We start from the raw sequence: 15,912 nt of genomic DNA, 5'->3' as shown, positions 1-15,912 counted from the left end.
TCTTTATTTGAAACAGAGTCTCATAAGTTGCAGAGGGCCTCACTAAGTAGCTGAGGCTGTCCGCGAACCACGATCCTCCTGTCTCAGCCTCCCAAGCACTGGGATCACAGGCCTGCACCGTGACACCTAGAGACCCGTCAGGAAGCCCTGGCCCCACCTACCTGTCGGTGAAGAGAATGACCAGGTCCTCCTTGTCCGCATGCTTTTCCAGAGCTTTCTTCAGCAGCCGGACCTTCTGTCCTCCACCTCCCATTGTCCCCTTCTCGGCCTTCCAGTCCTCCCCCAGGCCCAGTGCCTGGAGGGAAAGGCCACTTAACACCAGCTTTTGGTACAGAAATATTTCTCCAGCCACATTTCCATCCCCAGCTGGGCATTAAATAAACATCATTGGTTCAGCTTACACTGCTCCTCTGGCCTTCACGCCAAGCTCTGTGACATTGTGGTCTTGTCCGCCACTCCATCCCCAGAGCCCAGCAAGGTACTCAACACAGAGACGCACTCTCAGCTGAATGGAAGAATGTCTCTCTGCAGGGCTAAGCCCCCTGGACTGCAAGCTGAGGACGCCAAGCCTCGCCCCTTGGTGGCTGGGGCACTAGCTCATTGAACCCAAAGGGGTTCTACCACTGAGCTGCATCCTAACTCTTTTTACTTTTTTATTTTGAAACAGGGTCTAAATTAGTACGTGCTGGCCTCAAACCTGCGATCCTCCTGTCTCAGCCTCCCAAGCACTGAGGTCACAGGCAAGTACCGCCGTGGCTGGCTTCATAGTTCCTTAAAACAGTATTTGTACTACAGGGATGGTCTCCAGACCACAGCTATCCCAAAATCTCCTGGAGGAAGTTATGGCAATTCAGATCCCAGGCACTGCCCTCCAAAACAGCCTTCCGGGGGGTCTTCTGCACACCAGTATCCGAGTACCACACTGGTCCTCTCCAGCCTCACCTCTCTCTCCTGCTCAGGCCCTAGCTCCTGCTCCATCCTTCCTGGTCCATGCTCATTTCCACCCTTCAGCCTTCTGGAAGCCTCCCCTGGTCCCCCAGTCTGTCTCAGGGGCCCTGAGAACGTGGGAAGGGAGGACCCCAGAGGCTCCCGGATTCTCCCACCACCACCACCCCCGCTGCCCTGCCGTGCCCCGGAAGCCCCTTACCTGGATCTTGTAGTTGAAGAACTGGGCTGAGCGCTTGAAGCGGCGGAACCCCTCGGTCTCCTTTGTGGCCACCGTGAGGACAAGAAGGTTGTCTGTGGACAGTGGTGGGCACGGTGAATGGGGGTCGGGGAGGTGCCAGGAGCAGGGGTCACTGTTAGCAGTGACCTGTCAAATCCTGGCACAACCTGGCTTCAGGTCAACGCATTACAGACAAGGCCCAGGTGGAGAGGTGCCCCTAAGATTGCACCATGGGATACTGACAATGCCTGGCTGTCAGGCCTTCCCTCCCAGGACTCCTTCTACCTACTAACTAACCATGTGTTTGGGCCTCACCAAGTGGGACTGGACCTCTCTGGTTTTAGGGTCCAGCATGAAGGTGAGGGAAGGCTTTGTTCTGAAAGCTGACCACCTGGAGGATCTCTCAGGTCTCTGATGGTGGACGTCAGTCCAGGGAAACAAGTGTCCTCTGTCCTCATGCCTGCACAGGGGCGCACATGGCCAATCTACCCCAACCGTCCTCCTCACTGAGCCCTGGATCCTCCCAATGTCACACTGCAGGCTGAGCTGGCCCAGAGGAGAAACTGCCTTACAATCCCTCCACTGAGCCGGGCGTGGAGGCGCCTGATCGTGATCCCAGTACTTGGGAGGCTGAGACAGGAAGATCGCAGTTCAAGGACAGCCTCAGCTACTTAGTGAGGCCCTCTGCAACTTAGTGAGACCCTGTTTCAAAATAAAGAATAAAAATAGGGCTGTAAAGCCGGGCATGGTGGCAAATGCTTGTAATCCCAGTATTTGGGAGGCTGAGACAAGAGGATCACTGGTTTGTGGACAGCCTTAGCTATTTAGTGAGGCCCTATGAAACTTAGTGAGAGCCCATTTCAAAATAAAGAATAAAAATAGGGCCGCAAAGCCGGGCATGGTGGCGAATGCTTGTAATCCCAGCATTTGGGAGGCTAAGATAGGAGGATTGCTGTTCAAGGACAGCCTCAGCTACTTAGGACCTTTGCAACTCAGTGAGGCCCTGTTTCCAAATAAAGAATAAAAAATAGGGCTGGGGGTGTAGTTCAAAATGCCCCTGGGTTCCATCCCCAGTACCACAATAGATAAAATAATAAATAAATAAATAAATAAATAAATAAATAATAGAGTTGGGGGTATAGCTCAGAGGTAGAATGTCTCTGGGTTCCATCCTTAGTAACACACACACACACACAAAATAAAAAATCCCGCCACTGGTCCTGTCCTTTGGCCACAGCCCCCAACCCCTTTGTAGTACTAGGGATGGAACCCAGGGGCATCCTACCTCCAAGCTACGCCTCCAGTCCTATTTTTTATTTTTTTTTTATTTTTTTATTTTATTTATTAATTTTTTTTTTTTTTTTTTTTTGGTGTGCGTGTGTGTGTGTGTGTGTGTGGTTCTGGGGTTCCCGGAAACCCTTCTACCTCTGGGCTACACTCCAGACCTATTTTTATACTTTTTAAATTTAGAAACAGGGTCTCTTAAGCCAGCGCGGCTGGCTTCGAACCTACACGATCCTCCTGTCTCTGCCTTCCAAGCGCGGGGATCACAAGCGTGCGCCACCACGCCCGGCCTTTATTTATTTTGAAACAGGGTCTCACTGAGTTGCAAAGGACCTCACTAAGTGGCTGAGGCTGTCCGCGAACCCAGATCCTCCCGTCTCAGCCTCCTGAATGCTGGGATTACAGGCGTGCGCTACTACGCCCGGCACCACAGCCTCTCTTTTAACAAGGGGCCTCTCCCAGGCTCTGCAGTGTGCGGCCTCCCCTCTGCAATAGAACCTGCTAGAAACAAGTCCCCAGATAGCAGGTTTGGGAGTCCCGTCCCACAGCACACAGTGCGGCTGTGTTTTCTAAGCACGGAGTCTGCAGCGGCCTGACACTTAGAATCCTAGCTCTTCTGCCGTACGAACTGAGCGACCTTGGCCCAGTCCTCTCTGAGACTCAGTTTCTCCCTTGCAAAGTTTGGGCAATAATCCATCTGCCTGCCAGGGTGGCTGGACTAAAGGAGACTGGGCGTGTGAAATGCTTTGAGGACAGCAACTTAGTGAGACCCTGTTTCCAAATAAAATATAAAATAGGTCTGGGAGCCCCGAGGTAGAAAGCCTCTGGCTTCCACCCTCAGGGCCACCCCAAAAAAAAAAAAAAAAAAAAAAAGCTTTGGGGATGCTTGGCACAAGCTCACAGCCACCCCTGGGGATTCGTGAGAGGCAAAGGCCTCGTCTGGCACTCAGTGCCCTCTGGGGTGCCAGGTGATGTACCCGCCCATCCTCTAGCCTCCCACCACAGTCCCCTCTGTGTCCTCTTTCTCTAACTTTTCTCCTGGTCCCAGGCCAATAAAGAAGGATCCCCTTCCTCCCCACCACCTCTCTGAGGACTTCTCAGACTTCTCCCCTCTCTGGGTGATTGTGGTACCCAGACCTATTTTTATTTACTTAATTTTATTTGGAAACAGGGTCTCACTAAGTAGCTGAGAAGCTCACTAAGTAGCCGAGGCTGGCTTCGAACCTGCGCGATCCTCCTGTCTCAGCCTCCCAAGTGCGGGGATCACAATCGCGCGCCACCGCGCCCAATGCGAGTCCAGATCCACCTGGTCATATTCATGATATAGTTTCTCTGGGTAAATCTCAGTTCCCTAGGGGTCTGGGACTCAACAGCGCTTCTCTGAGTGGGTGAACTACCCACCAAGCAGCCACTGGCAGGCAAGCAAGGAAGGCCCTCCCTCCGTCCCCCTCCCCCGGAAGTCAGGGGGAGCTTGGGCTGGGAGAACAAAGGGGCTTGGGGCTGGGCGGCCCTACAGCCCGCTGGGCCTGGAGAGGCAGGATTGGCGGGGACCAGCTGGGGGCGGCCCCGGGACCTGGGCAGCGGGGTGGAAGCCAAAGGCAGGTGCGGAGGGAGGCCTCCTCACCAGGCCTGGGGTCCAGGAAAGAGAAGGGCTTCTCATGCTTGGGGGAGGGGCCCCCTCATCTCCTGCCAGGGTAGTTAGTCTCCCCCAAGTAAGGAGGTCCGCAGCCCTGGCTCCGAGGCCTTCTTGTCAACAGGGGGCTGCTGGGGACAGGAAGAGTGTCACATTTCATGGATAGAAAAAGCCAGCTTGTGTGATTCTCCAGGGGACCCAGGCGGGCAGGCTGGCGGCAGGGAGGGGAAGGGGGTGTCTGAGGCTCCATTCTCCAGTTCCTGCTTCTACCCCCTAACAACATAGGGGTGCCCTGTTGCTTTTCTAACGCCACACGCAGGCTCTGAGCACTTTATACACACACTAGCCCCACTCAGAGCTAGGAAAAGACTCAGAGATGGCGTTCCACTCGCCCCTGGGAGACAGGACCATGGCGGCACCCGGACTTGGGCACAGCAGCTTGGACCCAGAGTCCCCTCTCAACCTGACTGCACGCACCGCCCAGGCCTGAGACAGCGACCGGTCCATCTGCTGAGAGGTCTCTGGCTCTCTCTCCATCTGCCTAAGGGAACTGTCCAGCTGCGTCAGAGGGAGGGTGTGGCGTGGCCACTGTCCTCCGCTATCTGCCTCTCGTTTTCCTACTTGCTGCCAGGTGCCCGGTCTGGGGCTCTAACAAGTCCCGGGGTCCTTGGACCACACAGTGCCTGCCTCCCTGGCTGAGGATAGCATGGCTTCCCGGGTTCAGAGGGTCTCAGACCTGCCCCCCACATCAGCATGGCCAGGGAGGTTGTAAAATCCAGATTCCTGGCTCCCAGGTCTGAGGTGGCCCAGAAGCCTGGATTTTCCCGTTTCCCAGGTAACTGATTGATTGATTTTCAATCAACAGTAGTAATGAGGATTAAGCCCAGAGTGCGCTACCACTGAGCTATACAGCACACCCCCTTTTTTTTTGGTTGGTTGGTTCTGAGGATTGAACCCGGAGGTAGTTTTTGTTTTGAAAAAGGGTTTTTGTTTTGAAAAAGGGTTGCCCGGCATGGTGGCAGGCATGGTGACGCACGCTTGTAACCCCAGCATTTGGGAGACTGAGACAAGAGAATCGCATTTTGCAGATAGTCTCAGCTACTTAATGAAGCCCTTTGCAACTCAGTGAGACCCTGTTTCAAAATAAAGACTAGTCGAGTGTGGCGGTGCACACTTTAATCCCAGCATTTGGGAGGCTGAGACAGGAGGATCATGGTTTGCAGACAGCCTCAGCAAGACCTTCTCCAACTTAGTGAGACCTTGTTTCAAAATAAAGAATGAAAAAATAAGGCTATGGGTATAGTTTGGAGGTGGAATGCCCCTGGGTTCCATCCTCAATACCACAAAAAAGGGGGTCTTGCTAATTGCTGAGACTGGCCTCAGACCCGCAATCCTCCTGTGTCCGCCTCCCAAGTGCTGAAATTACAGGCATGTGCTACCACACACCCAGCTTTTATTTTTTACTTTGAAACAGGGTCTCACTAAGTTACCTCAAACCTGTGATCTTCCTATGTCAGTCCTTTCCTGCTGGGATTATAGGTGTGTGCCACCACACCCAACAATGTGTGTGTGTGTGTGGTACTGAGGATTGAACCCTGGGGGCATTCTACCTCTGAGCTACACTCCCAGCCTTATTTTTTAGTTTTTTGAAACAGGGTTGCGCTAGGTTGATGAGAGCCTCACTACTCGCCAAGTCCTTGAACCTGTGACTCTCCAAGTACTGGGATGATGGGCGCTCAGCTCCAGCAAGGTGATTTTAATAAAAGCCCTCCGAGGTGCCACGGGCTGCGGTGTGAAGTGTGCCACACACATCACCACACTCAACACCTGCGATGAGTGATACTCTCACCCTTCTACAGGTAGGAAGCTGAGGTAGGAAAGGGAGCCGGATACCTGCTTAAGGCCACAGTCCTGGGAGCAAGATGGAGCTGGGCCAGCTGCCTTTCCAAATGCCTGAGCTCTTCACCCCCATCTCCCTGCCCTGGAGCCCAGCACCCCCCAAGGCCAGAGACTCCTGGCATCAGAGTGAGCCCAGCGTTCCCAGGGCTTCTCTCCGGCCTCCCCGGGTGGGCAGTCTCTCACCCACCGAGGCGGCCTCTTCCCAACCCACCATCAGGTCCGGCCAGAGCTCTGGGCGACGCTTAGGGCATCAACGTGGCGGCCCGGGCTTCGTGGCACCAGGGCCTGCCCTCCTGCTTCTGGTCCGCTTGGCTGGCCGCTGGCCTTGGGCTCAGGCCAGGGGCCACGTCGGGCCTGGCACCTGAAGGACTCAGCCCTCTAAACCTGCTGCCCAGAGTCGAGCAATGATTCCCCCAGATGGACAAACCCGTGATCCGGGGTCAGTAGACATAAATGAGAGACAGCAGGGTGTGCTGGGAAAGACAGACGGCCAGGCAAGGAGCGCGGCCTCCCGTGCCTCGGCTTCCCTGTCTGCACTATGGCAACACAACTTCCTCCAGGGATGGAGAGGAGGAGGAATCCCTGAGCCTGTCTGTAAAGTGGGGCTGGGTGCCTGTCAGGGCAGCACCTGGGTTCTTATCAGAGGGAGGAGCCTCTCTCCCCCCAACCCCCAGAGCGGAAGCTCTTGCAGGGTCAGGGATGGAGAGGACCTCCTGAGAGCCTGGGCAAGGGACCGGGAGGTGTGCAGCAAGCTGGAGGCTCTGGGGTCCTCAGGGGAAGGCTCTTTCCCAGCTCTGGTTTGGCTGGGCCAGACAGAAGCCCTCCTCACCAGCAGCCCCAGTCCGGGCCAGGCCAGGGCACCAGGGCCCGGTGGTCAGAGCTGCCTCGTGCATGGTCAGGACACACCCAGGCTACTCTCTGGGGAGTGGGAGTGGAAAAGCTCCTCCCATCCCCGCCCCCACCCCGGGCTTGCACTGAAGCCACAAACAGGTTCTGGCCGGAGAGCAGAAGGTGGGATCCCTCCAGCTGGGGCGCCTGGGTCTCAGCACACACACATCTCTGCTGCTTCAGGACCCCCGCCCCCAGCACTTTTCTGTCTCCTGCTTTGAAGAAAAGGACCTGGAACCCTCACCCAAGCCCAGCTGACCTCCCTGGGGCCTCTGACCTCTGCAGCTGACCCTCCAAGGCCTGCCTGTAGGACATGGGCCCAAGGAGAGAGTGGGGATGGGCCAGAGCCCCTACAAAGGGACAAAGGGGCCGCGGGGAGTGGTGACTGCCTATAATCCTAGCACTTGGGAGGCTGAGAGAGGAGGATCGCAGGTTGGAGACCAGCCTCAGCCATGCAGTGAGACTTTCAACATAGAATGCCCCTGGGTTCAATCCTCTGTAGAAAAATAAAAAATAATTTTAAAAAAGGGACAAACGGACAGAGAGCCACAGACACCTGGACTCCAGCTTTCTCCGCACGGCCCTGCCTGCGTGTGTGCTGCTTTGAAAGTCTCCTCCGCGTAGGCCTGCGGGATGCTCCAAGCCTGGCAACATCTCCTCCCTGAGGGGGGGGCTCCCTGTAAGCAGAGGGGTGTCTCCCTCATCAGACTGGGGGTTTACTGATCGAGGAATGGAGTTTCTTCTCGGATGGGTAGTCCCTTAAAAATGAAAACTGCTCTGGGCGTGGAGGACCACACCTGTAATCCCAGTACTGTGGAGGCTGAAATAGAAGCAGGTTCAAGGCCAGCCTCAGCAACTAAGCAAGACCCTTGGCCACCTAGTGAGACCCTGTTTCAAGACAAAACATAAAAAGGGCTGGGGGTGTAGCTCAGAGGTAGTAGAACATCCCTGGCTCCAAGCCCCAGTACTTAAGAAAAAAAAAAGCCCCCCTACCAGAGATGGGGGCAGCAGGCATGAGCAGTGGACCCGAGCTCCAATCGGTGAGTAAGGAAACTTCAGACCAGTGGTGGCAATCTGAGACCAGCGGGTTCAGCTTTCAGGGCCTGCGTCTTCCCATCTGCTGACCCCCTTACCCATCAACAGTCTAAATGTGTGAAGCTCTGAGTTCCATCCCCAGGACCACACACCAACCAACAGGAGCCCAAGGGGCAGCGAGGATTAAGATCCTTAACTTGGAGTGACCTTAGGGCCCTGCGTCTTGCCCATCGGTGAGTGCTTACGCTGGCCATCTCTCGGCAACACCCTGGGTCCTGCCCTCCCTGGCACCAGCACCCTGTTGGCCGTCCTCCTCGTATCCCCCGCTGGGGTCAGGGCGTCCGAAGCCCTGCTATCAGTTTGGTCCATCTCTGACTCACCTCTCTGGGCTTCATCGTGGGCAGCTGCAGTGTCTTTCCAGGGATGGTCTGGGGTAGCGGGAGTCCACATCAGCAGAAGCAGAGAAGCGAGACCCAGGGAGAAAGGCTCATATAGGGCTCCTGGCCAGTGAGTGGACCCAGGCGGACGCAGGCCCTTTGTACACACCGCCAGCCTGGCCCTGTTCGCAGCTGCCCTGCTGGGGTACTCCAGGGAAGCTGGCAGCCCGGGCCCAGGAGAGAAAAATGCCCTTTGCTGAGGGCATCAAATGGGCCAGTCACTGAGCTGACCCTCGCCTACTGGCCTGGACTCTTACAAGAATTCTAGGAGGGAGATTTTATCTCTCCTTTTGCAAGCCAGGACACTGAGCCTTGTGGAAATGAATGCTATCCGCTTTGACTTTACCACCAGGGCCTGTGTGGCCCTGGGTACCACCTAGCGCAAAGGAGGTGTCCCAGAAACCATAGTTCCCACCCCCCACACACCCTCACTTGGCCTAAGGGTCAGAGGACCAGGCTCCTAATTCTATCCTACCACCCTCAGGCCCTCCAGGAGAGCGGGCCCAGGAGAACAGGGGAGCATGGGAGGTGTGGGTAGTGTGGTTTGCCCTTGGGGCGCCTGGTGCTCAGTGGGCAGCCTTGAAGGTGTCTGTGCCAGAGAACGATGGAGAGGAAGGAGCACTAGATAAGGAGTCCCGTCGACCTTAGACCAACCACTCCAAGGCCTGACAACCCTGGGTAGTCACTTCACCTGCCTGGGCCTCAGTTTCCCCATAGGCTACCTGGAGAGAGGAAGACCCGCCTGGTACCGGGCTGGGCAGAACACAGAGGACACGGCTGGGAAGTTTAAACTACTCTCCACAAGTTGAGCACACGTTCTCCCTGTGGCACCACTCCGGACACCTCTCAGTTCCGAGGCCTAGCGGCTCTGAGCTGGGCTTAGAGCCAGAAACACCTGGGAGATGACTCCGGTTTCAAGGCCCACAAGCTAAGTGAGCCTGGGCTAGTGAATCGGCTCTGGAGCCTCAGTTTACCAAGCTGAAAAGGAGGTTGAGACAAGCAAACGCTTTCCAGGGTAGCGATTACGCTCGGCCGAGGTCGGGTCATAGCAAGTGGTCCCTTCAGAGCCGCCCTCGTGGGTGCTTAAGATGAGCGCTCTTATTATAGGCCCGGCTCCCTGCTGGATGGGACCTGGGCTGTCACCCTCGGCTACCCGCTGCCCGAAAGTGGGAACCGCAGCCCCGAGAGGGGAAGCCATCTGTCCAAGCCACCGGAGAGTATGCGGACAGGCAGCCAGCGTCCAGTGCCCCCCCTCGCCCAACTCCCCAGGCCTCGGGTACACACCGGGGCTTAGAGGCACCGGCCCTGGGCTCCGCCCGCGCCCCCGCCGCGCCCTCACCCTCCGGCTTCGCGTCGCCCTTGGCCTGGGCCAGCAGCAGCCAGCCCAGCGGGGCCAGGAGCAGCAGCGGCCGCATGGTCGGGGCTGGGGACGATCGGCTGGCCCGGCGGCGCTCGCAGAACTGGAAACTTGGCGAGGGGGCCGGCGGTGTCTGCCACGCACTGGGCCCGCCCCGGGGGCGGCGCCCCGCGCTCCTCCCCGCCGCCCATCGCCCGCCCGGGAAGGTTGCTCCGCGGAGGTGGAGCGCCCGGGCCTCCGGGCTGCAGCGGCTCCGCAGTCCTCCCGGCCGTCCTCCCCCACCCCTTGCTCCTCGACACCCCGCCCGCCCGGAGGAGGAAGGGGGCGAGGCGACAGTTTTGGACCTCGGACCCCGCCCAGCCTTGTTGGTGGCAGTCGCCCGGAGCTCCGATTGCCCCGCTGGAAAGTGGGGCTTATAATAAATAGCATCTACCCACAGGGCTTGCACGGGGCATGGCCTTGGTGCCGGGAGCTCGCTATGAAAGCCTTCCCCCAAACCCAAGGGGTGAGGGGGCTGAGCGTGGGGTGGGGAAGGGGACCCAGGCGTGGAGGTGCTGTGGTCCTGCAGAATGCCAACGCAAGGCACCCGAGAAGGGAACGCCTCGACCAGCCCCAGGTCCCTGCGGGCAGACCTCCGAGCCAAAGGCTGCCTGAACCTCTGAGCCCAGGAAAAGTCGCCGTGCACTTGAGAAGTATCCACTGAGTAGGCAGAAGAACGCGTAAACGAATGAATGGATGGAAATGAGCTCCTCTTCATGAACACCCAAAGCCCAAGGAATCAGTTCGAGGGTCTCCAAAACAAGGGCTCGTGGTCCAGATGTGAGCGAGGGGTGCCCACTTCTGAGCAAAATCCTCCTGGAAGAAATCTCAGGGACTCAGGGAGTCTCCTTCTGACTCTAGAGGCCATAATGGGTGTGTGGGGGGTGCAACTCTGGGTCAGGAAGGGGCCTGGGCTGGTGGGAGGAAGTCAGGGCCTGTGTAAGGTGGGGGAGAACGTGGTGGAAAATCATAAACAACACAGAAGCAGGCGTGGTGGTGCACTCTCGCATCCCAGTACTTGGGGGACTGAGACAGAGAGGATCACGGTTTCACCACCAGCCTCAAAAACTTAGCAAGGCCCTCTGCTAAATTGCAGTGAGAACCCATTTCAAAATAAAAAACAAAATAGGGCTGGGGATGTAGCTCAGAGGTAGAGTGCCCCTGGGTTCCATCCCCAGTACCACAAAAATAAACAAATAAAGACACATGGAGCAATCCCAGCATTTGGGAGGCTGGGACAGGAGGATTGCTGGACAGCCTCAACTACTTAGTGAGGCCCTTTGCAACTCAGTGAGACCCTGTTTCAAAATAAACAATAAAAAATAGGGCTGGGGGTGTATCTCAGAGGTAGAATGTCCCTGAGTTCCATCCCCAGTACCTAAAAAAAAAAAAAAAAATACAAAATTGGGCTGGGGGTGTAGCTCAGAGGTAGAATGCCCCTTGGTTCAATCCCTAGCACTGCAAAAATATATAAAATAAAAAATAATAAGGACTGGGGATAGAGTTTGGAGGTAGAATGTCCCTGTGTAACTAGTGAGACACTGTTTCAAAATAAAGAAAAGAAAAAAAAAAAAACACATAGGGCTGGGTGTGTAGCTTGGAGGTAGAATGCCCCTGGGTTCAATCTCCATTACCGCAAAAAAAAAAAAGGTACAATGAATACACACGATTTGCACAAGGAATACATGTTATCTTTAGAAGGTGGGTACAGTCTCTGGGGACCTTGGAAGTCCTCTCACTGGTCAGAGGGTAGAAGTGAAACTCAGGGGGACCCAGCAGCAAACTCAAGGTCACCAGGAGGTGGAGGGAGGGGCTTAGACAGTCTTGCTGGGGCTTCTGCCTCCCAGCTGGGCCCAGGCCTGGGAGTTTCTGCAGCTGGAGACAGGACTTGGTGCCAGCATCCACCGGATGTTTTGAATTCGGGGAGGATGCAGACAGAGAATCCGACCTTTGGAGGAGGAAACGCAGGGCTGAGCAGAGACTGCACACAGGGGCTCAGGCTGAACTCACGCTGGCTGGTTCCAGTTTGCCACTGTCGTTCCCAGTTGCAAAAGGGGGGAGAGAGCGGAAGCGATCTGCTGAATGTCACGCCGCGGGGACGTGAGGTCCCAGTAAGGCAGCGTGGGGACCAGCTCTAACTGCCTGTGCGCCAAGGACAAGGAGAACCTCTCTCGATGGTAATGTAACTTGGTTAGAATAAAATTCTTAGCTGGGCGCGGTGGCAACACTTGGAATCCCAGCATTTGAGAGGCTGAGACAGGAGGATCCCGGTTCACAGACAGCCTCAGCTGCTTACTGAGGCCTTTTGTAACTCCGTGAGACCCTGTTTCAAAATAAAGAATAAAAGATAGGGCTGAGGGTGTAATTGGGAGATATAATGCCCCTGGGTTCCATCCCCAGTACTGGGAAAAAAAGAAAAGAACAACATTCTTGGGCAGCTTTAAACCGTTCAAGTCCCTAGAGCCATTGTATATCAGGAGAGGGAATTAATCTTGGAGGCTGCTGGCCTCTCCCTAAGAAAGGATTCACTCTGGCAAAGCTTGCCCTTTACCCCTTTACTTATCTCTTTCCTGTTCCCCTCACCAAACTGCTGGGACTTGAACCGGGTCCAAGTTTTATCCAGAGCGCCCTGTCTCTTTAACCGGCAGTGGCTGCTGTCCAGATGTTACTCCTAGTACGTGCTGCACGTGCTGTGAAGACTTAAAGGCACAGGACTAGGCTCTGCTGCGAAGGTGCCGAGACGGCCAGCCTGGGAGACAGCGGGACCTGCTTTCAAGCTCTTCCTTTGCACATTTTCTTTGCTGGCTGGAGGAAAAGCCGCCGTGACTTCAGAGGGATGGACATGCTCTGTCCTGCCAAATGGCTGTCGCCTCCCACTGGCACTTGGCTCTAGTAATAGCAGAATGTCCAGCTATTCCCTTAAGGAATAAGAAAGCAAGATGTCAGTGTCTGTTATATGCTACAATTTCTTTATAAGAAAAACCACATGTATATAAAGAGAGAGTGTCTGGAAAATGTCTAAAGAATAGGTAACAGTGGTTGCTCATAAAGGAACACATTGCAGCCAGGCGTGGGGTGCATGCCTGTGATCCCAGTACTTGGGAGACTGAGACAGGAGAATCACAGAATTCAGGGCAGCCTCAGCACGTACTGAGACTCTCATCAACCTACGGAGACCCTGTTTCAAAATAAATAAAAATAGGCCGGGTGTGGTGGCACACGCTTGTAATCCCCACGCTTGGGAGACGAAGACAGGAGGATAGCACAGGTTCGAAGCCAGACTCAGCTGGCTTAAGAGACTCTGTTTCCAAATAAAAAATATATATAAAAAAAATAGGTCTGGGAGTGTAGCCTGAAGGTAGAAGGTCCCTGGGCTCCACCCCCGGTACCACCAAAAATAAATAAATAAAGCCGGGCGTGTTGGCGCACGCTTATAATCCCATCATTCGGGAGGCTGAGACCTGGAGGATCTCGGTTCCCGGACAGCCTCAGCTACTTAGTGAGGCCCTCTGCAACTCGGTGAGACCCGGTTTCAAAATAAAGAATAAAAAATAGGGCAGGAGGTGTAGCTCGGAGGTCAAATGCCCCTGGGTTCCATCCCCAGACCCGAAAAATAAATAAATAAATAAATATATATATATATTTAATTTTAATATATATATATGGCTGGGGCTATAGTTTGGAGGTAGAACGTCCTTGGGTTTAATCCCCAATAACACACACACACACACATACACACACACACACACACACACACACACACACACCCCAGGTTGGCTGTAGCCCCTGAAGAGAGAAAGGCTTAATGGTCACTCTTCATGGGCTAGTCAAGAGAAGTTAAATAATGAATGCCGAGTTTAAACCACGTGGTGCCAAATGCTTCTTGTCGTTGTCCAGTGTAAGTCTCGGAGCACTCCTCCTCCGTCTTATGGTCCCCACTCCGTAGCTGAAGGCAGCAAGGCCGGGGCAGTTGGCTGACTTGCTGGCAAGGGGCAGGGCCAAGACTTAGACCCCAAGCAGCCTGGTCCTGGGTCCTTACCCTTGCACCCTATGTGGCTGACTCTTGGCTGTGAGCCCCCCCAGCCCCTGCCTTAGGGAGTTTGTGAGTTAGCAGCACTAGTAATAGCCTTTCCTTGTGGTACTAGGAATTGAACCCAGGCATTGTACCTCCAAACTACACCCCCAGCCTGTTTTTGTTTTTGTTTTTTTGGTGGCACTGGGGATTGAACCGTTGAGGCATTCTACCTCTGAGCTACACCTCCAGCTCTTTTTATTCTGAAACAGCGTCTAAGTTGCAGAGAGCTTCACTAGGTTACTGAGGTTGGCAGCAAACCTGTGATCCTTCTGTGTCAGCCCCCCAAGTGCTGGGATTACAAGTATGCACCACCACACCTTGCTTGTTTTATTTTATTTCATTTTATTTTTTGGTGATTCTGAGGGTGGAACCCAGGGGCTTTTCTACCTCTGGGATACACTCCCAGACCTATTTCATACTTTATTTGGAAACAGGTTCTCACTAAGTTGCTGAGAGCCTCACTAAGTAGCTGAGGCTGGCTTCGAACCTGCGCGATCCTCTTGTCTCAGCCTCCCAAGCGCTGGGATTACAAGCGTGCGCCACCACCACACTCGGCTAAATCTTTTTTTTTTCTCATAAGGTAAACAGGAGCTGGATGTAGTGGCACACACTTATAATCCCAATATTTAGGAGGCTGAGACAGGAGGACAGCAGGTTCAAGGATCGCCTCAGCAAATAGTGAGACTCGCATCAACCTAAGGAGACTGTTTCAAAATAAAAACAAAAAAATGGGGCTGAGGGTTGTAGCTTGGAGGTAAAATGCCTGAGTTCAATCCCCTAATACCAAAAAAAAAGAAAGAAAGGAAAAAAGAAAGAGAGAAAGACAGGCATACTGCAGTGTCACCCAGACAGGCACCTCCCACCCAGAGCGCTGGCCCTCAACCTTGGCAAACACTGCTTTGCCTACTCACAGCCCACAAGAAGCCACCTCAAGTGACCGGCTAATTTCCATAAACCGTGAAACCCTGTCTGGCTTTGGAATGTCCACACACCAAGGGGGAACAATGGCCCGCTGTCTACCCACATTGAATCCCTTCCCAAGATGCAAAGCAAAACCTCTCTCTCTTTTTTTTTTTTTGCATTGATGATTCGCAATTTAAAGGCATTCAAAAAGTATGAAAGTTTAGTGTCTCCTGTCAGTTGATATATTTAACCTCAGGTCGACATGAGGGAGAGGACACGGGGTGGTAGAGACACGCACAGTCCTGGGTGGGTCTGTGTGCCCATCTGGCGTCCAGGCCCCGAGACAGTCTGGAAGGGCTGTCAACAAACTACTTCCCAGGAAGTCATTTCCAGTGGTTCTCCTTTATTTTTGTTTTCTTTTACTTTTCAGAATGTTCTAAGTTTACTTCTCATACTTTTTCATATGTTCTAAGTATTTTTGAAGTATCATCATTTTTACAGAAACAATAAAAAAAATTTTTTTCCAACCTTGGGGCTGTTGAATCCATTAGTAACAAACGGGGCCGAACACGTGTTCGGTTTTGGCAGACTGTGATTTTTCTTCTTCTTCTTTTTTTTTTTTTTGCGGTACTGGGGAAGGAACCCGGGGGCCTTCTACCTCCGAGCTACATCCCCAGCCCCTTTTTCTTTTTTTTATTCTTTATTTTGCAACAGGGTCTTACTGAGTTGCAAAGGGCCTAAGTAGCTGAGGCTGTCCAGGAACCACGAATCAAATCCTGGGATTACAAACTTGCGCCGCGCCCGGCTTTTCTTTTCTTTTTTAAAAACAAGTGGATAAGCCAGCCCTCCCAGGCCCCTGCAGTCTGCGGACTTCACGCAGTCGGCCCGGAAGCAGGCGGCCCCGCCCCGAGGAGGCCCCGCCCCTACAGACCACGCCCCCCTCCCCGCCCCTTCAGGCCCCGCCCCTCTCCCCGCCCCTTTTCCCTCCGTCGCGAACGCCTCGGCCGCGCTTTACGGCCGGCGTCGTTCGACGGCGGGAGGCGCCCGAGAAGGAGGAAGCGGCGCGCTGGCGGCTGCCGAGGCGGCCGCGGCGGGTGTCGCGGTCCGGGCGGCGGAGTGAGTCGGGGCGGCCGGGCCGGGGGCTGGACGGCGGGCCGGGCGGCCGCCCCCGAGCCGCTGCCCGCGCCCGGCGGCCCG

The 15,912-nt window shown here is 54.7% G+C and overlaps 1 protein-coding gene across 2 annotated transcripts in view; it reads right to left on the bottom strand.

Annotated features, from left to right (window-relative positions):
• The window catches only part of PLOD1 (procollagen-lysine,2-oxoglutarate 5-dioxygenase 1), a gene marked incomplete at both ends in the record, with an annotated part of 29,670 nt that extends 19,914 nt beyond the window's left edge, over window positions 1-9,756 (bottom strand). Inside the window, 4 exons of one of the 2 annotated variants that reach the window (XM_080693061.1) lie at window positions 162-295; window positions 1,148-1,239; window positions 8,285-8,332; window positions 9,681-9,756. In XM_080693061.1, coding sequence (XP_080549187.1) covers window positions 162-295; window positions 1,148-1,239; window positions 8,285-8,332; window positions 9,681-9,756 — 350 coding nt within the window. The remainder of the gene's footprint in view (window positions 1-161; window positions 296-1,147; window positions 1,240-8,284; window positions 8,333-9,680) is intronic. The other variant, XM_080693062.1, reaches the window with a different exon arrangement.
• Window positions 9,757-15,912: the final 6,156 nt, after the last annotated feature.

The sequence above is a fragment of the Muscardinus avellanarius genome (genome assembly GCF_963383645.1).
Source record: "Muscardinus avellanarius genome assembly, chromosome: 3".
Lineage (NCBI taxonomy): Eukaryota > Metazoa > Chordata > Mammalia > Rodentia > Gliridae > Muscardinus > Muscardinus avellanarius.
The sequence above is the reverse complement of the archived record's forward strand: the minus strand, read 5'-3'. Positions and strand labels throughout refer to the sequence as shown.